This window comes from Saimiri boliviensis, chromosome 8, assembly GCF_048565385.1.
Source record: "Saimiri boliviensis isolate mSaiBol1 chromosome 8, mSaiBol1.pri, whole genome shotgun sequence".
Classification (NCBI taxonomy): Eukaryota; Metazoa; Chordata; class Mammalia; order Primates; family Cebidae; genus Saimiri; species Saimiri boliviensis.
The window spans coordinates 77,861,436-77,882,825 of record NC_133456.1 but is presented as its reverse complement, the minus strand read 5'-3'; the positions used below and the strand labels follow the sequence as shown (position 1 = coordinate 77,882,825).

Below are 21,390 nucleotides of genomic sequence, written 5' to 3'. Positions count from 1 at the left end.
GCAGGCAGATCACAAGGTCAAGAGATCAAGACCATCCTGGCCAACATGGTGAAACCCCGTCTCTACTAAAAGTACAAAAATTAGCTGGGTATGGTGGTGTGCACCTGTAGTCCCAGCTACTCGGGAGGCTGAGTCAGGAGAATTGCTTGAATCCAGGAAGTGGAGGTTGCAGTGAGCCAAGATCGTGCCACTGCACTCCAGCCTGGTGACAGAGCAAGACTCCATCTAAAAAAAACAAAACAAAATGGTGCTTAACTCAATTAAGACTAACTTTCCTCAGGCTCAATTTTGCTTCTTAGAGTCATAAATAATACGTGATTTTTCAGTTTGTTTATCATCCACATAAGTCTACCAAGTACCATTTTAGTTTTAGCTGCTTTAAGTTTTTTGTTTGTATACAAACCATTTGCCTCAGTATTAGTACTGTAAACTAACTCTCTTTGTCTCTAATGGAAAAAAGAGCATCTGAAGTTAATTAAGAAATATGAATAAGCCACCTACAACACATTCCAGGAACGTTTTAAGTGCAGTGAACAGACAGGCAAAAACACCCTGCTGTCACAGAGCTTACATTCTCATGATTGCCGACAAAACGTATTAATAAAAATTTTGATGGTGATAAATTCTGGAAGGAAAATAAAATGTGGGAAAAGGCTAAAAAGTAATGCAAGTTAGAGATACTTTACATCCTGTATTCACGGCAAGTCTTTCTGAGGAGGTAAAACTTGAACTGAGACCCACATAATGAAAAAGAGCTAGCTATGTGAAGAAGGATTTCCAAGTAGAAAACACAGCATCTGCAAAAACTGTAAGGGAGGCATGAATTTAGCTTCTTCAAGGAACACAGAAGAGGCCTGTTAGATAGAAGTCTAGGGTTCAAAGGAAAGAGGATGGAGCACTAGGTATGAAGAGTCTTTGGGGCCATATTAAGGGCTTTGAATTGATGTGATTTTAAGAAGGAGTTTAAAGTTGTACAGGTTTTATTTTAAAAATGGTAATAATCCTAGCTGCTATGTGGAGTCAAAAATGGAATGCTGTCAGGGCTAAGAATGGAATCAGGAAGACAAGGTGAGTCTGGAATTCACTTCAGGAGTCCAGGCAAGATATGATGGTGGCTTGGACAGTGTAGCAGTGGAGACCATGAGAAATGGCTAAATTAGGCATATTTGGGGGTGGTGGGGTGATTGAATTTAGGGATTAAGACAAGAGAAGGATTAAAAATGACACCCAGATTTTTGGACTGAGCAACTGGGTAGATAGTGATATTATTATTGAATTGAGAAAGCCTAGGAGAGGCAGCTTGGAAATGGTAACATATAGGGATGAAGGATTTTGCTGCAGACATGTGGTTTGAGTTCTCACAAGGAATCCTCTTAGAGATTTTCAATAGGCAACTAGATATAGAAGCTAGGACCATGAAGAAATGTACAGATAAAAAGTCCATGTCTATAAATTTTCCATAATAATAATCACAGATCCAGAAGTCTATAATTTTCCATAATAATCACAGATCCAGAAGTCAAGAATTATATTCATAAAGTGAAGTTAATAGCCTAAACATGATAGGCTATGGGACAGAGAGAAGGAGTTAACAAATTCACAAACTCTTGTTGGATAAGATACTAGGCATTGTGGGCAATGTAGAAGGGATTTGATAGGTAAACTGAGGTTCTAAAGGTTACAGGGAACTGTCCAATACCAAATAACTAGTAAATGATTGAGCAAGGGGTTGGATTCAGGTCTCCTGACTTAACTCCTGAAGTCCTCTTTGTTATGAGCAGGATTATAAAATACTAATTTTTAGAAGCTTCAGTTTTAAAATTCTGCTATTTGGGGAAGGATTCCTGTTCCTCATTTGCAAAAGAGAAAATATTACACTCATTAATTTTTAAACCATGTTCTTTAGAACAGTAGATCTCTTCATGGATTGGATTTCTACATGTAATTTATCACCCAAACCTAAATTCTTCTGAAAAGAAAGTGCTACTGTAAATAATGTTGGGACAACAGGTACCTGAGGGTTTGAGGAGAAGTTGTTAACAAAAAAACGAAAGCCAAGCAGGTGACTTGTTTTAGTCCCTTCAGTCAAATCAATGAGAGCTGCTCTATTTTTATCATCAGTTTTATATATTTGAGTCCCAAGTAAAATTGTATTTCCAGAAGGCTTCTTTTTAAATGACAATCGCTTGCCTAGGAATCTTTAGCTCTGGCAATCAATGATTTAATCCAAAAGGATCTATAGCACCCACTCTCCAACACATCTCTCAAAACCAAGCTTAAATCTTACATCTTCTGCAATGCCTTCTCACGTACTCAAGGAAAAAATTCACCTTTTTTTTTTTCTATTACGTTTTACCTAGACCTGTGCCTCCACTCAAATATTTCATCTGTTTCTTTATGAAGTAGAGTCAAAAATGTGGCTGTCTGTACAGCTAAACCAAAGTTTCCCCACCTTGGGACTATGGCTACTTTAGGCCAGACAACTTTTTGCTATGGGGGAGAGTGTCTTCTGCATGTAAGGATGTTAAACAGCCTCCCTATCCTCCACCCACCAGATACCAGACAGGCTTCCACCCCAGATGTGACAACCAATAATGTCTCACAGGGACACTGGACATCGTCAAATGTCCCCCATGGGCAAAATCACCCTCTCTTGAAAACCACTGAACTAAAGGAAATGTAGGAGCAGGCGGAGCTGTCTTAAGTCGGATCTATGGTACTCACTAGCTGTGTGATTTTGGGCAAGTTATCTAACCTCTCTCGATTTTATAGTTCCTTTGCCATAAAATAAGAATATTAATAGCATCAAACTTATCAGATACTTGTAAAGATTAAGTGAAATAAAGCTTGTATGCCAGCTGTAAATGGAGGTGTACACACACATGCACCTGTGTGCTCATGCATTATATAAAGGGTTAGGAAAGCAGAATGAGATGAGCCTGAAATTTGGAGTTACATTGCAAAGGCCATAAAGGAATTCTGTTGCCAGTAATCAATAAATATTAACTGTTTAATCATCACTGACCTCATCCTTATCACCATTATCAAACCATGAGCTCTTAAAAATCAAAGTATAATTCATCTCAACAATTCCATTGCAACACTCTGGATTATCAGAATGCCTTTTCATAGATCAATAAATCTTGTCCAGTTGGATTACTGAACGCTTCCTCAGGCTTCATCATAAACTTCATTTCATGAGAATCCTCTGTGGCCTCAAAATCAAAGTGCTAGAAAGTAAAAGTTGATACTATTTCATACTCAATGAACTTGGCATTTCACTGGTGTCAGACGCCCTTCATTTCCAGTCATTTCTAGGAGCCCCTTCAAAGCCAGGGGTGGGCATAGTTACGGAGACAAGCAGGGTGGCAAGCAGTGCATTGAAGGAGAGGCAGACAAAAGGCTGAGTCCCTGAGCTGGCTCCTGAGCATTTCAAGCACCTGAACCAAATCTATGTGACAGGAACGCTTGTCATCTGATATGAATGCCACCAGCCACATACTTTTCTCTAAAAGCTTGTATGCACCCACCTCTGGCTATCTCTTTTATTTCAGTCCCAAATACAGAGGGTCAGGTTTTAACAACTCCAGTTACACAGGGGCTGTGTGTTGCTTAGGATAAAGTATAGCAGTGTGCCTGGTGGGGGCTGGGGGGATGCAGTATTATTCTTGACTTTCCACCAATTATTTACCAGCTGAGTGCCTGGTCCACAGGTTTGCTTTAGGTGCTGTCTGCCAACAGTTCATTGCCTAGAGTATCAGTTTTCTTTATTACAACCATCCCTTGCTTCCTGTTTACACTGAGTAAAGAGACCAGGTTTCATGCCTGTAGGCCCACATTCCTCAGTTGAGCTGGTTTTCCAAGCCTGCAGGCTACAGGTTTTAGCCTCCATGTATCTGGAAGGAAGCCACCTGTCATAGAGAGCAAGCCCGTCTAATACCCAGTACTTAAAATCACTTGAGAAGTCACATTGCTGGACAGACTGTATGCATCATCCATGTACATTTTGCCTGGGATTATCTTTATAGAGACCCTTTGACTATAAAATTCAAGTGTGTCATAGAAATAAGAAGAGGCAGTGGCTTCTTTTTTCTTACACAAGAGAGGCTTCTACCCATTGTAATTTCCATCTTCATCCTATCCCATCCCTCAACCCTCCTCTCTGAACACATGCAAATATGCGTACATACACACACATACACAGTGCTCTTTAAATTTAGCTAAACTGAATTAGTTTTTATCCAGGAACCTCTTGTATACATTTTGTAATTTGTAGCTTTTAAGCATGTTTCTTCTACATAAAATGCCTTTTCCCACCTCCTTTGGTGCTTAAATCACCCATACCTTAAGTTTCATATCAAATGTTATCAAACTTGCTAACTTTTGGACTTACCTCTTCCCACTTTTGGGCTCCTGTAACACCCTGTGAATCCTCCTATTTACAATCTAAACACTTTAACTTATCATCTATGAAAGTCATTCCAGCCTCCTCCTTCTATGCCATAAGTGTCTGTAGGGCAAAATCAGTTTTATTCTTCTTGGTAATCCAGAACATTGCTCATCACATACTAGTCACTGCCAAGTAGGTACTCAATGACTGTTGAATGGAGATGCAAAAGGCAAACAAAAGGCTAAGAATATAAAGTTAAATTTGATTGCTAAAACATTGGTTCATTTTCATGAACCCCCTGAAAAGATGGACAAAACTACAAGAAAGAGGAAGAATCGTTGGTCTGTAGATTATTATGATTGTAGAGCATGCATAATGCATTCACTGCTATTCATCTGGATTTAGTATTAGTTCCTCCCAGCAGTATGCTCCACATATTCCAGGAACCCAGCAAAGTCATAGTTAAAAAAAAAATGATAAAGCTACAAGTTGCAAATACAAAGTGGATGAAGTCATTGAGGATAACTGAGCCAGGTTGTGAGATATAATATTACACCATATCATATCAATTAATATGAATGTACAAACACAGTCTCTCTCTCTCTCTCTCTCTCTCTCACACACACACACACACACACACACACACACACACACACACACAATTCTTTCAGGCTTATACCCATTTTCCTGAGTATTAAGAAACTGGGTATTACATAGAACTATTATTGTATGACCTCAGTCACTTAATCCCCCTGATTAAGTGTCCTCATTTTTTTAATGAGACAAAAGCTTGCTCTGTTACTCAGGTTAGAGTGCAGTGGTATAATCATAGCTCACTGCAGACTTGCACTGCAAACTGAAACTCCTGGGCTTAAGCAGTCCTCCTGCCTCAGCCTTCCAAGTAGCTGGGATTATAGGTAACTGGAATGGGAATACAGGTACATGCCACCATGTCTTAAAATTTAATACAATAAATTATTTTATTAAATTTTTTTAAAGAGACATGGTCTTACTATGTTGCCTAGGCTGGTCTTGAACTTCCTGACTTGAGCAATCCTCCCACCTTAGCCTCCTGAGTTACTGGGATTACAAACATAGGCCACCACCACTCATGGCTCAAGTGTTCTCATTTTTAAAACAAAGACACATATCCTTATCTTACAGGGGTTTTGTTAGTTGAATTACACGAAAATATTCAAACTGTAATCAATAGATATTAAGTACAATCATATAATAGTACTGCTTTTTATGTCTCGTAATATTCAAAGCAGTGCCAAAAAGCTATTTTATTTTATATTTTCACAATTGTTTTATATTAGTAATGCAACGTATGGACATGAACAGATTGGAACAGTTTGCTGAAGCAGGGAGATAAGCAAGACTGTTTGGGAAAAGGCCATTTGACCAACATATCTGCCAGATGTGGAACTGGTATAGAGTTAGTGAGATGGGAATGGTGTATTTTGACATAGCCTTGTATAACCTTTACAGCAATTTTATCAATAAATGTTAACAGACTTAGACACAGTATGAATTTGAATCTGGATGCTATTATGTCCATTCATCCTCTTTCTTTGGGTACCTTCCTGACCCACCAGCCCCACGACTGCTCAGCTTTGGCCCAGTGTTGTACAATCTGAAACCTATATTACCAGTTCTACTTTCTCTGCTGAGCTTCAGACCTAAATGTCTAACTGCCTGACAACCAACTCTACCCCAAGTTGTATAGAAACTCAACATGTTTCAAACTCAACATGTCATAAACTGAATCCTCAAACGTACTTTTTCCAGTTTTCGTCAGTCAAATGGATGGAATCACCATCTACTGAAGCCTGAAATCTTGTCATCTGTGACTTCATCATCATCAATATCCTGTCAGTTACTTGCTCCCATTAATTCTCTCTCTTGAGTAACTCAAAATCTCCTCATCTTCTTTCCCTTCCTACTGCTCCTAACTTAGTTTAGGATCTTGTATCTATTATCTAAGCCATTATAACTCAAGTGAGGGCTATGTAAGATTAAACTCCAGTTAAACCAAATTACACTTTATCTGAGAACCTTCTGTATACTTTCACATGCCTCCTCTCCTCCTTTTTGCTTGATCCAAACTTCAGTTTTAGTTCATTAGAACTCTTAAAAATATTTGCATTTTCATCTGCCTCCTGTTAAGCAATGTCTTCGACAAAGCAAGAATCTTGTCTCATTTCTGTTTATATCCTCAGCAATAATCATACTACCTGCACTTTGTTGGCATTAGAAAAATCTCTTGAATAAAGAGATTCTAGATATGGTCAAAGAAATGACTCTGGTTAAGAATAAATTTGAATATTTGCATGTATTTTAAAATAATAATTTGTTCCATTAGATTGTAAATAATTTGAAAATGTGAAAATTTTGACTGTATAACTCTGTTCTACGTTATTCCCTCCCCGTGCCACATAGTTTTCTTAAACTGGATTAAATTGTTTCAGGTATTTGATTTAGTTATGTGTTTTCACCATATTCTACTTTTTTCCTGTTTCATTCATTAAAGAGATGGAAAAACCAGTTTATCAAACCCTTTTAAAATCTCATGTTTTTGCCAAAATACTCACATAAAAAGGATTCTAGATCCCCCAAATTATCTTTCTTCTTATTTATTCTTTTACATTAATATAACTGGGTCTTAATCAAAGCCAATCTTGGAAAATGTCTTAAACACAAATAATATTGTGACAGAAAAACCAACAACAAAAGAGAAACTAAGACTCAAAAACCTGGATCAAAGTACTCATCATTTCACATTCCAGATGGAGATCATTTGTTTTCCTAGAGAGCTGGGACTTTGGGTGGCCTTTGAATAAGAAATGGCTTGGCAAATGAAAGTGCCAGACTATTGCTAAAGAAAAAAAAAAAAAAAACTTTAGAATAATAAATTAGGGAGAAAAGCCTTAAAGAAAATACACTTAACAGATCCAGGAAGCAGTCTGATAGGCTAAAAGTCAACCAGCTAACCATCTATCGTGCTCATGTGTGTGCACATGCCTCACACCTGCTATTCTTACTTCCATCCAGGAAAAGCTGCCATCAATTCCCGATTCAGCCTTTGCTACTGGGAAGGCTAGAGCAAAATCCAATGCTGTAGCCTACTAACTCCATTTGTGGGTATTTGGAAAATAATATTCCATCTCTCTTTGATTTTTTCTTTTTTTTTTTTTTTTTGAGACAGAGTTTCGCTCCTGTTACCCAGGCTGGAGTGCAATGGCGCGTTCTCGGCTCACCATAACCTCCGCCTCCTGGGTTCAGGCAATTCTCCTGCCTCAGCCTCCTGAGTAGCTGGGATTACAGGCACGCGCCACTATGCCCAGCTAATTTTTTGTATTTTTTTTTTTTTAAGTAGAGACGGAGTTTCACCATGTTGACCAGGATGGTCTCGATCTCTTGACTTCGTGATCCACCTGCCTCGGTCTCCCAAAGTGCTGGGATTACAGGTGTGAGCCACCACGCCCAGCCCCTCTCTTTGTTATTTTACTTTTCTTCTTCTTTTTGCATTATTTGATTGTAGTTATATATAGCAGAATAAGAGAAAGCATAATCAGAAGTTAGAATGTAACAGTGTTACTTCTCTGCAGTTTATAGAATTTGTTCTTTAATTTCTAGTGCTGAACTTCTTCCTGTAAAGGATATTCAGGGAATAAGTCTCTAATGCACCAGGTATGAGGCATAAGAGAAGACTTGGCCCAGGAAATGATGGATGTACCAACTAAGGCAGTTAATATTAATTTGATTTATAATAAAGTATGATTACTATTCATTCAAAAATACATATAATTTTAATATGTATCTGGTGGAACCAGATGTCCTTTAAAGCAGAGAAATGTCTTTGGGAAAATAGGTTATTATGCTCTTTAACTTGGATTAACAGATGTTTTAAAAAAAAAGAAAGCGTTCTGCATTGTTAATAATTTTTGAAACAGAGTTTGAAGATTAAGAAACAATGTGTTCTTATTAAGACCTAGAAACAGAGGCATCTGATATTACATTTGAAGTTCAGGTCAAGAGCCATGATGTAAACTCCCGCTCTACTTCCCTGAAGCCCTCAGTGAGTCTGTTCTCATACTCTTGCCTTCAGGAGTGTTAGGTTGTTCTTATTGGTTCTCATTTGTTTTGTTTTATTGACTTTCTGTGGTAAAGAGTCAGGCTAGGGGCTGATGTTGATGCTTGGTTTGAGAAACTGTGAAACAGGAGTGTTTCATAAAGAGGGGCAACATGATCCACATACCAAACTACTTTAGCGTCAATAACAGCCTGAGAGAAACCATGACACTCGAAACCCCTGAGGACCTTTGCATAATTCTTGAAACATTGACTTTTCATGGGAGAATAATGTAATTCGAGGTGATTTCATCTATATATTAGGCGGGGAATGAAGACTCCATCTAGTCTGTAATCAAATGTGTGCTGCCTCAAATTCTTTTTAAAATCCCCAGGATATATCAATTCAAAATATTTTCACACACATACATATATATTTATACTTGCCTGAATAAGTGTGTTTAATGCAAGAAATGTAATATATGCCATCAACCACAGAAAGTCTTCAGATGCAGATTGCTAAGTTTTGAATTTATAGCGAATAAAGAGTTGTAATATTCTGAAATATTGACATAATATAAATGTAATGACATAATATAAAAGTAAACATAAAAAGGACAAAGAAGGTAAGAATCTCTAGTTCTATAAGCATACTCATGTGTATATTTGGTTTTATTGAAAATATAAAGTTTGATCTTTCATTACATTTCAGCTGCAACTGTTTTATTTCTTGATGACTTAGAATGTCCCAGTACTGCTTAAGACACCTGTGGGACGTGAGAGAATAATAGAAGACTGTTCCCTTTAGAAATGAGACTAAAATCTGCTTGATGAGATGAAATTTAAAGCAGAGATATTCTGAATAGCTTTACACCCCATGGAGTATTTATACACACATCATTCCATTTAACCTTACAATGGTCCTGTGAGGTCGGGAGGAAAGGCAGTGCTCATTCTCTTCATTTGAGAGGTGAGACTACCAAGGCTCAGAAAGAGAAGTGACTTAATCAAGCATGACTACAGAGCCACATCTGACTATGCTTTATACTATTCCACATTTCCCTGAATAAAATGATTAGAATGTGATTATATGTGGGAAGGTGTATATACGCTGTAGGCAATGCATGCCATTAGCCAGGGGAAAGCAGCAGGTTATATATAAATATAATGTATATTTACATATAAAAATGGCTTGACTCTTTAGTAAAAAGTTCTATAAACCTATGAACGTTTTTATCTATATAAATAGCTGGTTGCATTTTTGTTTTATTTTTTTTTTTTTAGGAGTCAGTGTCTCTAGATGCACATAGCTCCACCAACAAAGCTAATCTAAAAGTCATACTTGAGATGCCTCCTACCTTGCAAATTTCAAGGAATTTCTCACTGGTGTATTTCACAGGGTGCTCGGTGAAAGTAGCATAAGGAACTTCAGTGGACCATGGGTTCCAGCGGGACAGTAGGGACTGCTCCTCCGGACTCCCCCAGTAGATCCTAAGGCCTTCTCCTTGTCTCCTACAAGAAAGGAGTTTTCCATTAGATTAGTCATTTCCATTAGATTAAAATAAAAAAAAAAAAAGGACAAGAAATTGAATGATGTAATATGTCAGTCAGCCTTTATATTGCTGCTGAGATAATTGGCTTACTTCTCAACTAGTTAAACTGTTCAAAGGATTTTAGGAGGTGGAAGCAAAGGATGAATTTGCTTTCAAGCATAGGAAATTTAAGGTGTTTGGCGGAATTCTCTGTGGAAACACCTACTTGGAAATTTAAGTCTGATACTCAACCGAACAGTGGCCAGAGCTGGAAATATGGATATTGATGTCATGCCAAGATTCTGATGGAAACAGTTAAAAGAGAAAAAGAAAGGAGGTATCAAAGAACTGACCAGTGATGGAACAGTTCAGGTAGGAGACAGTTTCAAGAAGAAAGGAGATGGCATGACAGTAACAACAGTTTCCACCAAAGCAAGAACTGACCAAGAAAAGACATGGGACCTCTCAAATGGTAGAACATACACGATTCTTAAAAGGGATGATGACCAATCAAAATGTTCTGCAACTTCAGATTCTGAATCTCATTGTCCTCTATTTTCTGCACACATTCCATTCAGTGAAATTGCAGCAACAAACACGTCAAAGCTTGCAGAAAGACTATGCCTGCCCCTTTCCGTTAAGTTCACAGTCTTAACCCACAAGATGTGGTAGGAAGCGACTCTGGCATAGCCCAGGCCTGGTCATTTAGTAAATCTAAGTGCAGAGCAAGAGAAAGTAAGTAAGCTTGGGAGAACAGGGAGTGAAGTCATGTCAGAGGAGTATGGCCACACTGAATAACAAAATCATGTTTCTGTGGCCTTTTTTGCACATGTCCATCAGAATTTATGGTTTGTGGTTTTAGATATTTCTGAATGCAAAGAGATGCCTGGAGGTTAAGCCAAACTCAGGTGCCTTGCATTCAACCAGCTTTAAAACTAAATTGCCTGTCATTCTAAACAGCCCTGTGGAATATCACAGATGTCTCATTTCTTCTAAAAATTAAATCCTGGGATTTCTGGAATAAAAAAAAACAGAGCTTAATGGTGGTGCCATCACAAAACTGTCTCTTCCTGTATTACGGAAGAATTGCTTTGGGAATGCTGTTACGGTTTCCAAATGTTTATCCATGTAGAGATGTATATAAGCACAATCTCATACAAATGCCTGTAATACGCCACTCTCCAGTTGGTTAATACCTGAACTTCTCACAAAAGGAAAGTAAGAAAAGTCCCTGAAACATTCTGCTGGCCAGTACTCAGATTTTTGATGATTATATTTGAAAACTGACACCAACATTTTTTTTGTACTTAATCCTTTGCCCGAGAAGAAAAAGAAAAAAAAAAAAAAAAGAATATGGAGGAAAAAAAAAGAAAAATACAGAGGGAAAGAAAAATATTGAGAATAGAAAAATAGAAGAAAAATATACCTCTAAAGTTTTCTGTCTTTCTCTCCTTCTCAGCTGATATACTGGCATTTATTATTCCCCTGCACTTTTATTTTTTTGGCCTGACAATAAACTCCAAACTCAATGAATATTCTATGTGTGTGATGGTTAATGGTGCATTCTGGATTGAGTCCATTAAAACAGCTTGCACAATGGAATTATTTACTCCTTCATATGTCAATTTATTTGCTGGGTGCAATTTTGCTTTTATCCAAAGGGAATGAAAATCTGCCAAGATGCCTTGTCTAATAAGTACACATTATATTCTTTTACCTTAGGGAAACCCCAAATGACGTTTGATCATGAAATTCAAGAGGGACACTATTTCTAAATAACCAGTCAATTTGACTCTAACAGGGAGATGTGGTACACTTCCAAATATATAAGTTCAGCCAAATTATTTTCCTGAGTTCCAGAGGTGAAAGCAAGGAAGATGAATCTAAAACTAAGTTATTTTTCAACAGTGGGGTTTCTCAAAGCATCCAGCAAAGCTGTTAGTATCAGGGTGCTATGACAGACTATCATATTCTCTTCCATCAAAGACCATTAGAACAATCATGGAGACCGCAGATGCCTTTATGACCAGAAACACTTTATTTAATAGTAACTTGTACTCACCATGAAGGAAATCATGGGAGGTAATAGAGTGGAGTAAAAGTACAGTGAACTGTTGTCCCAGAATCCCGTGATACAGTCTTGGTTTTACACTTACCACTGCTTGACTATGGGCAATATCATTTCTCTTTCTGAATTTCTTTCGGAATCTGAATTACTTCTCTTTCTGAATCTTCTGAATATGTTTTCCCATAGTTAGAAAAAACAAGACTTCCTCATCTGTTCTTTAGCATGTCTCTATATCGAGACATTCCATGACCTCAGTCACTCCGTGTGAATAGTGTAGGCAGCTATGGTCATGATGCCAGTAACAATCATCTGGTTGGCATATACAGCATCCATAAGCAGTCTTGGGGTATGAATTGTCTAGTTTAGAAGCATCTAATTAGCCCCACTGAGCACAACAAGTAATACACTACAAAGATCACACTAAGTACTAACCTATCATTCCAAGGGACTTTAAGGACCTACCGTAACATTTTACAAACATGTAAAAAAACAAATCAGCTATTGCTCAGTGGAATCGCAGATAAGGTTTATAAACTGAAGAATTTCAGAGCAAGAAGGGCTCTTGGAAGCTATAGCCCAGTGCTTCCTTTCTGTAGATGGAAAAAAACAGTCTCAGAAAGTATCAGAACTTTTCCAAAGTATCATCACTACAGGACAGGGATGAAGGAGCAAGAGTCCTGGTTTCCTGAGGCCTCAATCAGGGGTCTTTTCACCATTCTGGGCTACTGTAACACAATATATTCAAAGCTAAAGCCCTGCCATTGCATAACATAGCCTTATTTCCAATAGGCACAAAGTTAAAAGAATTGCTCTGAGGAGGCTGTCATCATTCATGGGTGAAAAAAGCCTCCCGAGGGAACTCAGCCAGTTATCAGAAGAAAACCTCTGTCTCGCCGGGCGCGGTGGCTCAAGCTTGTAATCCCAGCACTTTGGGAGGCCGAGGCGGGTGGATCACGAGGTCGAGAGATCGAGACTATCCTGGTCAACATGGTGAAACCCCGTCTCTACTAAAAGTGCAAAAAATTAGCTGGGCATGGTGGCACGTGCCTGTAATCCCAGCTACTCAGGAGGCTGAGGCAGGAGAATTGCCTGAGCCCAGGAGGCGGAGGTTGCGGTGAGCCGAGATCGCGCCATTGCACTCCAGCCTGGGTAACAAGGGCGAAACTCTGTCTCAAAAAAAAAAAAAAAGAAAGAAAAGAAAAAGAAAACCTCTGTCTCAAAACATATGCATTCTTAAATATACAAATATGAGCAATTATGAGACTATAAGAAAGCAAGGTAGCACTGGATGTGAAGGAGACAATTACAAACAAGGTAAGCTATCAGGGGAAGAAGACTGGGTCTTTGGCCAGGTGCAGTCCCTCATGCCTGCAATCCCAGCACTTTGGGAAGCCAAGGTGGGTGGACCACCTGAGATCAGGAGTTCGAGACCAGTTTGGCCAACACGGTGAAACCCTGTCTCTACTAAAAATACAAATATTAGCCAGGTATAGTGGCAGGCACCTGTAATCCCAGCTACTGAGAGCTGAGGCAGGAGAATCACTTGAACCCAGGAGGTGGAGGTTGCAGTGAGCCAGGATCACACCACTGCACTTCAGCCTGGGCAACAGAGTGAGACCCTGTCTGAAACACACACACATACACACACACACACACACACACACACACACACACACACACACAAACACACACACACAAACAAAGAAGACTGGGTCTTTCTCACTGCTATGATGGGGTTAATTAAAGTCCTTAGTAAAGATTGTCAACATCAAATTATCAAGCAAATAAATATTTGGAAGTTTTCTTTCTGAAATTATACTTGGTATAAATCATGACTTTCAGTAGCTCTGTGTCTTTGGGCATTTCACACAGCCTTTCTGATCTTTACGTGACAATAATTTTGTGAAAAACAAGAGGATAATGGATGATAAAATGTTCTGTTTCTGTAAGGCACTGTTCCACTGGCATGTATTGTCTGCTATGTACCATACTGCCCACTCTGTACTGTTAGAGATCTTATATTTTTTATTTTATTTAACCCATATAGTAATTTTAAGCTACTTTTGAATACCTAGATGTAGTTACAGGAAATAAGTTAAATAATATGACCAGATTTAATCAGATCATCAAGTCAAGAACTGCTAGTAAAATGTAATTAAAAAAAAATGGGGGGAAGAAAAACACCAGGATCACTGGACATAAACAAAACCAGAGAAGCAAATCTCTAGCACAGAGGAAGTGTTTGGATGTTTTAAGCTCGTCTTCACCTATTGATCCCTCTTTTTCCACCTGATTCTGGGTCCAAGAATACTTCTCATGTGTTCAGCTTCTGCTTCTGGGAGGAAATATGTAAGATTTCCTACTTGAATTGAAATCCATCAGGAAGACTTCCATTCAGATAGCTTAAATAAGCCTTTCAATTCTCTTTCCTTCAGTGTAAATAAGCCTAAGTTCTTAATTATATTTTCTGATGGGTTAAAAATAATCTTTTAGATCAACTTAGAGCTTATTCCCTAAAACATTCCAAAGTTCTCATTTTCAATTCCACCATTTCCTTAGCACATTTTCTATGCAGAGTATAGAGAAATGAATCAAACTCAGTGCCTGAACTCTAGAAGCCCATGATCTGATAATCTATGGGCTGATTTTACTATAAATTTTTTCCCAGACCTCAAAAAGCACAAACAGAAACTTGCAAGTCCCATTACAGAAATAGAGGATCAATTATTACAATTATTCTCACTTTCTATCCTCAAGGAAACCAGCTGGATCTGGCCTCCATTCCAGTAGTAGTGGAAGTAAGAAGGGCAATATACTCTTTTGCTTCTAGTAAGTTCCAAAGCCTCCCAGAAAGAGACAGAGGCAGAGAGGATGGGTTTCATAAGTACTTGGTGGAAGAAGGTTTGTAGTAGTCACAGATTTTTAGGATCCTAAACTATCTGAATTGGAAAGCCTTTTGGAGAGGTCAGTTTCCAATTCTTTTATTTTATAGATATGTAACTGAGACCAGAGTTTTCAAAGATCACAGTTCTTCCTTTATTCGTGTTAATTACATGTTCTCCTCAGTGACTCAGATTCAGAATTCTACTCAAACACTGTTATCGGCAGGATAGAAGACCGAGCAATTACTACTTTAAATCATCACAGCAGACCAGTAGAAGTTTTGCCTTCTACACACACGAAAAGGAAAGACATGCTGGAGAGGTGAGCTTTATGCTGTAGAAACTGCTCATATTAGCGGCAAAGGACACAGTCATGAAAAACAAACATGGCTTAACAACGCAAAAGGTGGCTGCAGGTTGGAAGGATGGAAAACATTCTTTGATAACCAATTTTGTAAGAGAATAAATCATTTCTGGCAGGAAGGACTCCTCTCCTCCAAGTCGTCTTTAGCTGAGCTAGAAAATATGCCAGCCAGTCCTCAGTCTGAGTTAGTATACTCATTCTGTGCATTCTTCTTTCTTGAGAGAAGCCACATGTCCTTTTGCATAGGGCAACATAGCTGGCTTCCTCTCCCTGGACTCCTCACTCTCCTTCTATCCTGGCCTTCAAAGGGTCTCTGTTAAGGCATTCACCTACCTGTTCACAGAGCTAAATGAGGATGCCTAGCTCCCTAGAAGGAGAGATGGCAGCTTTCATTATTACCTCCGTCAGCTGCCCCACCTTTCTACTCATCTCAAATCTCAAAGCTCCACCACAGAATTAAAAACATAGCTCGAGGCACCAAACCGAGATTTATGAGGAAGCACAGACATTAACTCTTGCTCTAAACGCAGGGCGTGTGCTTGTAAGTATGGGTGAGCAAACAGAGGGAGGCTGTGAGCAGAAGGAGGCGGGCAGCGAGGGGGAGAGAGCAATTCAGAACAACATGATCTATTTTCTTAATGTCTCCTTTCCCCGAACCTTACAGCATGTATTGTTGAAAGGTGGCCTTCTAGGCCCATGAAATGTTAGTCTCTTGCTTATTTAATCTGGACAAAGGCAGGGACAGAGTTGGCACCCTGGAGGGTATTCAATGCTCCTTCGCTCATTGAATGACCTCAGAGGAAATATTTTCCATGACAAGAACCCAAAAGACGCTGGCACAGAGTCAGACAATAAGATTTGCAGAATGTGTTTACATTCTCTCCATGTCCCCAGGCTGTTCCAAACCCATGGGCAGGTGCTGCCTTTATCTGCTCTCTTTGCTCACCTGGCTCCCTCCCAGAAGTTTCCAGGGCCTTTAGCTCAGTGAGATTAACCACTTACTGGCATGGGTAACCAAGAAATGATACAGGCTATATTACTTGAGGCAGAGCAAGTAATAAATAAAGCAGATCAGCAGTGTTCATAAAGAAAAATTCAGGGGCATTGCAGTGCCATTGTGAAAAACCTTCAGTGAGAATTAGGAGGCCTGGGTTCAAATGATGGCTCTACCACTATTCAACTGGGTCATTTGAAACTTTTACTTCTGTGGACTCTGGGGATCCATCTGTAATACCAGGGAGTTGAAACTAGATCATTTATAAGGTCCTCTCCTACCCCCAATAAATTAAGATGCATGCCGAAAGACCAGAATAATTTGTATTATGCTGGTTAGACAAAAAACCAAGAGATAGCCCAAGGGATAACTTAAATGAATATGAGAAATTCTCAGAAGGCTACAAAGAGCTGATCATTCTTCTCCTAAAATGTGAAAAAAGGTGATCTTAACCTGCAGAAGAAAAGACCTGAGGTTAAAAGAAGAGCAGAATTTAAGTAAATGAGAGTGACTAATTATAAAAAGGGTTACCAAGCCTGTAATCCCAGCACTTTGGGAGGCCAAGGCGGGTGGATCACAAGGTCAAGAGATCGAGACCATCCTGGTCAACATGGTGAAACCCCATCTCTACTAAAAATACAAAAAATTAGCTGGGCGTGGTGGGTGCCTGTAGTCCCAGCTACTCAGGAGGCTGAGGCAGGAGAATTGCCTGAACCCGGGAGGTGGAGGTTGCGGTGAGCCGAGATCGCGCCATTGCACTCCAGCCTGGGTAACAAGAGCAAAACTCCTCCTCAAAAAAAAAAAAAAAAAAAAAAAAAGGGTTACCAAAAAAGATCATGGACTCTCCCAAGCTGAAAGTCCTTAAAAGAAATGTTTGTCTGCTTAGGAAAGATTAAATGTGCTTGTCCTAGAGGTGGTCATGTTCATGGCTGAAGAGAGGAAGACAAAGTTTCCAAACCAAAGGTCCAACCTAAGAGTTCATGACTCACAATGTTGGAATATATATGTATTTGTGCAGTAAATATTTATACTCAAATAAACATGGCTGCTTACAGTGCCAGGTACATAGCAACCACTTAATAAATTTTTGTTTAATGAAGATGAATGAATGAGTTTACAGACCAAGTTAGGATGCCTGCCAATTTGAATGCTACAGTATTCCATTTTTGGAATGTTACATGTTATGGTAGTAAGTCTCTAGACTGGTAGTCAAAAAATTCTGTTCAAATCCTTGCATTTATAGTCATCTTTGTGGTTTATACTGGGCACTTTTCTGGTTGTGCCAATTCCCTCCTTATAAAATAAAGGAGACACTGGATTAGATTGTGTCTAGTGGACAGTCCAACTCTACACAAATGTAATATGTTTGATCCATCAGATTAGAGGATTATCAACCTTTGGGTTTCACTTAAATAACACAGAGAAGTATTTTTCCCTAGTGAATTAATTTGGATGAAAGTCATTCTCAAACTTACATACTTATTTTCTTAAACAGATTATACTAAATATAGCCATTTTTAATAACTTAATAAAAGTTATCAAAACATCCAGATTTTAAGGCCTAGAAGGGATTTACTATTCATCATTTATGTTCTGTGTCCTTGACCCCTTAAATTTACCAAATATAGGCTGAAATCTAAATGTTATCCAAATTAATACTCAAGACCTTTACAATACTTTCCTATACTGCTTCTCTTTATGAAAGCAATCTGTTGTATATGAAGAGTAAGACTATTTGCCTGAAGCTCTGAAAGACTCTTGACTGCTAAGTTTATTAGTTTGTATGTCTGTGTCTTCCATCACCATCAGGCTGCCATTTCTTGCTGTTATCAATATTCCTGACTTCAGCTGCTCTTTTTCTCATTTGTTTTTTCTAAACTTCTATTGACAGGGAAATAGAAACACATTATTATTGGGATCATGGGCAAACCATGAAAATATCCTCTTTCTCAGGCTATTTATTCTAAGGCAAATGCAATGAATTATTAGAAAAAGCTTTGTTTTTTTTCGGATGCCATTTAACTGGAAAACTAATTCAATGAAGTTGACAATAAAGAACTTTTGAATAAAGGAGAAGAAACTGTATGCTACTTTAGGCTGTGAGCAAAATGGCCTATTTGGAGTCCATGTCTGTCAGATGGAAACAAATGTCCTCCTAGAATTAAAAGTGATAACTTTCTTTCCACCGATGAGGTTGACATGAAATTTTGTCATTGCTAGAGTCATACTTTGGCAGACACTGGCATTGTCATATTCTGTACATGAAGCCTCATACTCTGATCCATCCTTCAGACCTTTTAGAGTATAACTCCCACAATATTGAACAATTACTTTAAGTGGCAACATTTTAAGTAAATCCCTGATAGCATTCCTCCATAAAGTCCAGAGAAATTGCTCTGGATATAACTGTGATGAGGATTCAGCAGCAGGAACAAGCTCTCACAGTTAAAGGTATCAAAAAAGGCTTCATTCATTCAGTACATGTTTACTGATCTTCGACTTTGTACCAAGTGCATGCAAAGTACCTCAAAAGATATATAACAAGCCTTCAAGAAACTCAGAGCAGTCTAATGATTTTATAAAGTAAGGGGCCTTTTAGCTAGGGTTTGATAGATATGAGGCTTTTGATAAGCCGAGGTGATTGACAAGAAAATAGCATTAAGTACACTGAAAGCAGGAAGTCGTAAGAACAAAGGTCCACATAAGAAAAATCGTATACATGCTCTGTGCCACAATTTGTATATTTGTGGTGATTGTATTTATTTACAATTGGGCTGCATGTGAGCAAGCAGAGTGGAGGCAGGCAGTCCAGAAGAAATCTACAGAAATCTGCAGAGGTTGCAGGGGAGGGTGCAGTGATTAAATAGAAAAGTGCTTCTAGAGAAGCCTAACATGGAAGCTAGTGAGGAGTCACTGAGGGGACAGTAGGGTGTGGTTTAATTAACTGAAAAAATTCATCTCTAACTGCCAGACGCAAAACTAGAGAATGAAGAGGCACAGGGTGTTCAGAGGACACTGGAACCCATGCCTGAGCTGGATGCCCTCCTTGGCCTTTAGGCCAAGAGTGGAGCTGGGCCTTGCTATCTGTCAGCCTCCTGCTGGGTGTCATTAAGAAGAATGGAGGCAAACACAAAAGGGGTAAAATCAAAGGCTGGGTGGCAATGGTGGCAATGGCAGAAGAAGAAAAGGAAGAAAAAATTATAAGAAATATAACCTTTATCTTCAACAGATTCAGTGATGGTTGCCACTTAACTGACTTAGCAGGTTACCAATCTTGCTGCACCTTAATTTTCTATTAAGTGGAATTAGTTCTATTTTTCTCAAAAACATACTATAAAGGGTCAAATATAATTAAAAATGTAAAGCCTCTAACAGTGTCTACTAGATGTTCAATATCTGCTTGCTGGAAAATGTCTTACAGCACACAAACTTTTGTTTGTTTGTTTGTTCGTTTGTTTTGAATGGAGTCTTGCTCTGTTGCCCAGGCTGGAATGCGGTGGCATGATCTCAGCTCACTACACCCTCTGCCCCCTGGGTTCTTCTGCCTCAGCCTCCCAAGTAGCTAGGATTACAGGCACGTGCCACCACTCCCAGCTAATTTTTTTGTATTTTTAGTAGAGACGAAGTTTCATCATGTTAGCCAGGATGATCTCAATCCCCTGACCTGGTGATCTGCCTGCCCTGGCCTCAAAGTGCTAGGATTACAGGCGTGAGCCACCGTGCCCAGCCCAGCACACAAACATTTTATCATTCACGATCTCATTGTTCTTCATAAATTGTTGATACCTGAAATTTAGAAAAGAATTGTGAAAATTCTAAAGACACAGAGCTAGTGAAAGCCAGGATTTACACCGAGATCTTTCTGATTTAAAGATAGAACTCTGAGTTGAACTTCCAGTCAAGATCCATGAGCTCTACTGGCAAGGTAGGAATGTCCAGGCTATCTGGGGGCTGGTTAACAAAGGGGACATATACTGGCATTGAGGACAGAGGTTTCCCACTCCCAGCAGTGTTCAGATTCTAGGTCTGGGCCAGGAATATGTCTCCAGTGATGGAAGGGAAAAGCCAGATGCAGGGATCCAGATCTTATCTGATCTAGCTCTGGTTCTTGTTCCTACAAACAGCAAAGCAAATCTGGCAAGAGAAAGAGTAAAATCTGGAGAATAATAACATTAAGCCTGCTTTTTTTCCAGTTCATTATCCTGGCACTAAACCTAAGTGGGAATCATATAAAAGGATTGAAAGAGACGAAACAGAACATTAACACTATTGACACAACTCTTTTTCTTCTTTTAAAAATTCTTACTTTCCATAATGAGCATGTATTACTTTTACATGGAAATGATAACCTGCATATTTAAGATGTATCATCTGTCTTAAGAGCAAGGACTAAATGTTCCAGGCAATGCTAAGACTTCTACAAACATTATCTCTAGTTTTTATCACAAGCTCACAAGATAGTTTTATACTCTTTGTTTTACAGATGAGGAAAATGAGGTCTAAAGCCATTAAGTAGTAGGTGGTAGATCAGACACTAGATTTTGGGTCTCTGGATTCCACATCCCCTCACAATCCCATGGTATTCTATGGCTATACAGGCCAATGAAGAAAAGAAGCATTTATACCAACCAATTGTTTGTTTTCTTAGTGAGCATACATAAAGATAATCATTATAGGGCTCACTTTTTTATTTGTGGTCTCTCTTCACCTGAACTGATCTATCCTCTACCTTTCTCCATAGTGCCACTCCAACCAGCTCAGAAAACTAAAGTGGCTTCCAGTTGCCTATCAAATTCAGAAACACTTTCTCGGCCAGATACGCAAGGCCTTTTTGAGTAGAATTCTAGCTTGCATTTCCAATATTCAAAACCACAACCCCTCAGGGCTCCAACCAAACAATTCAACTTGCTGAACCTGTCTTAAAACATGTGCGATAATTTCATCAATATGAAATTATTCTATATACCTATGTGACATCATCAAATGAACTATGAGCTGATCAAGAATAGGGTCGATCTCTAAATCATATCCATTGCCCCCATGATGTCTATTTTGCAGTTCATGATTAAACAGGTTGGACATAAGT

The 21,390-nt window shown here is 38.8% G+C and overlaps 1 protein-coding gene across 3 annotated transcripts in view; it reads right to left on the bottom strand.

The window, feature by feature from the left end:
* The window catches only part of TPRG1 (tumor protein p63 regulated 1), a 194,894-nt gene that overhangs the window by 10,792 nt on the left and 162,712 nt on the right, over positions 1-21,390 (bottom strand). For 2 of the 3 annotated variants that reach the window (XM_010337715.2, XM_003927007.4), the window contains exon 5: positions 9,823-9,976. In XM_010337715.2, the coding sequence (XP_010336017.1) occupies positions 9,823-9,976 (154 nt within the window). Of the gene's footprint in view, positions 1-9,016; positions 9,977-21,390 lie in introns of those variants that run through there. The other variant, XM_074404697.1, reaches the window with a different exon arrangement.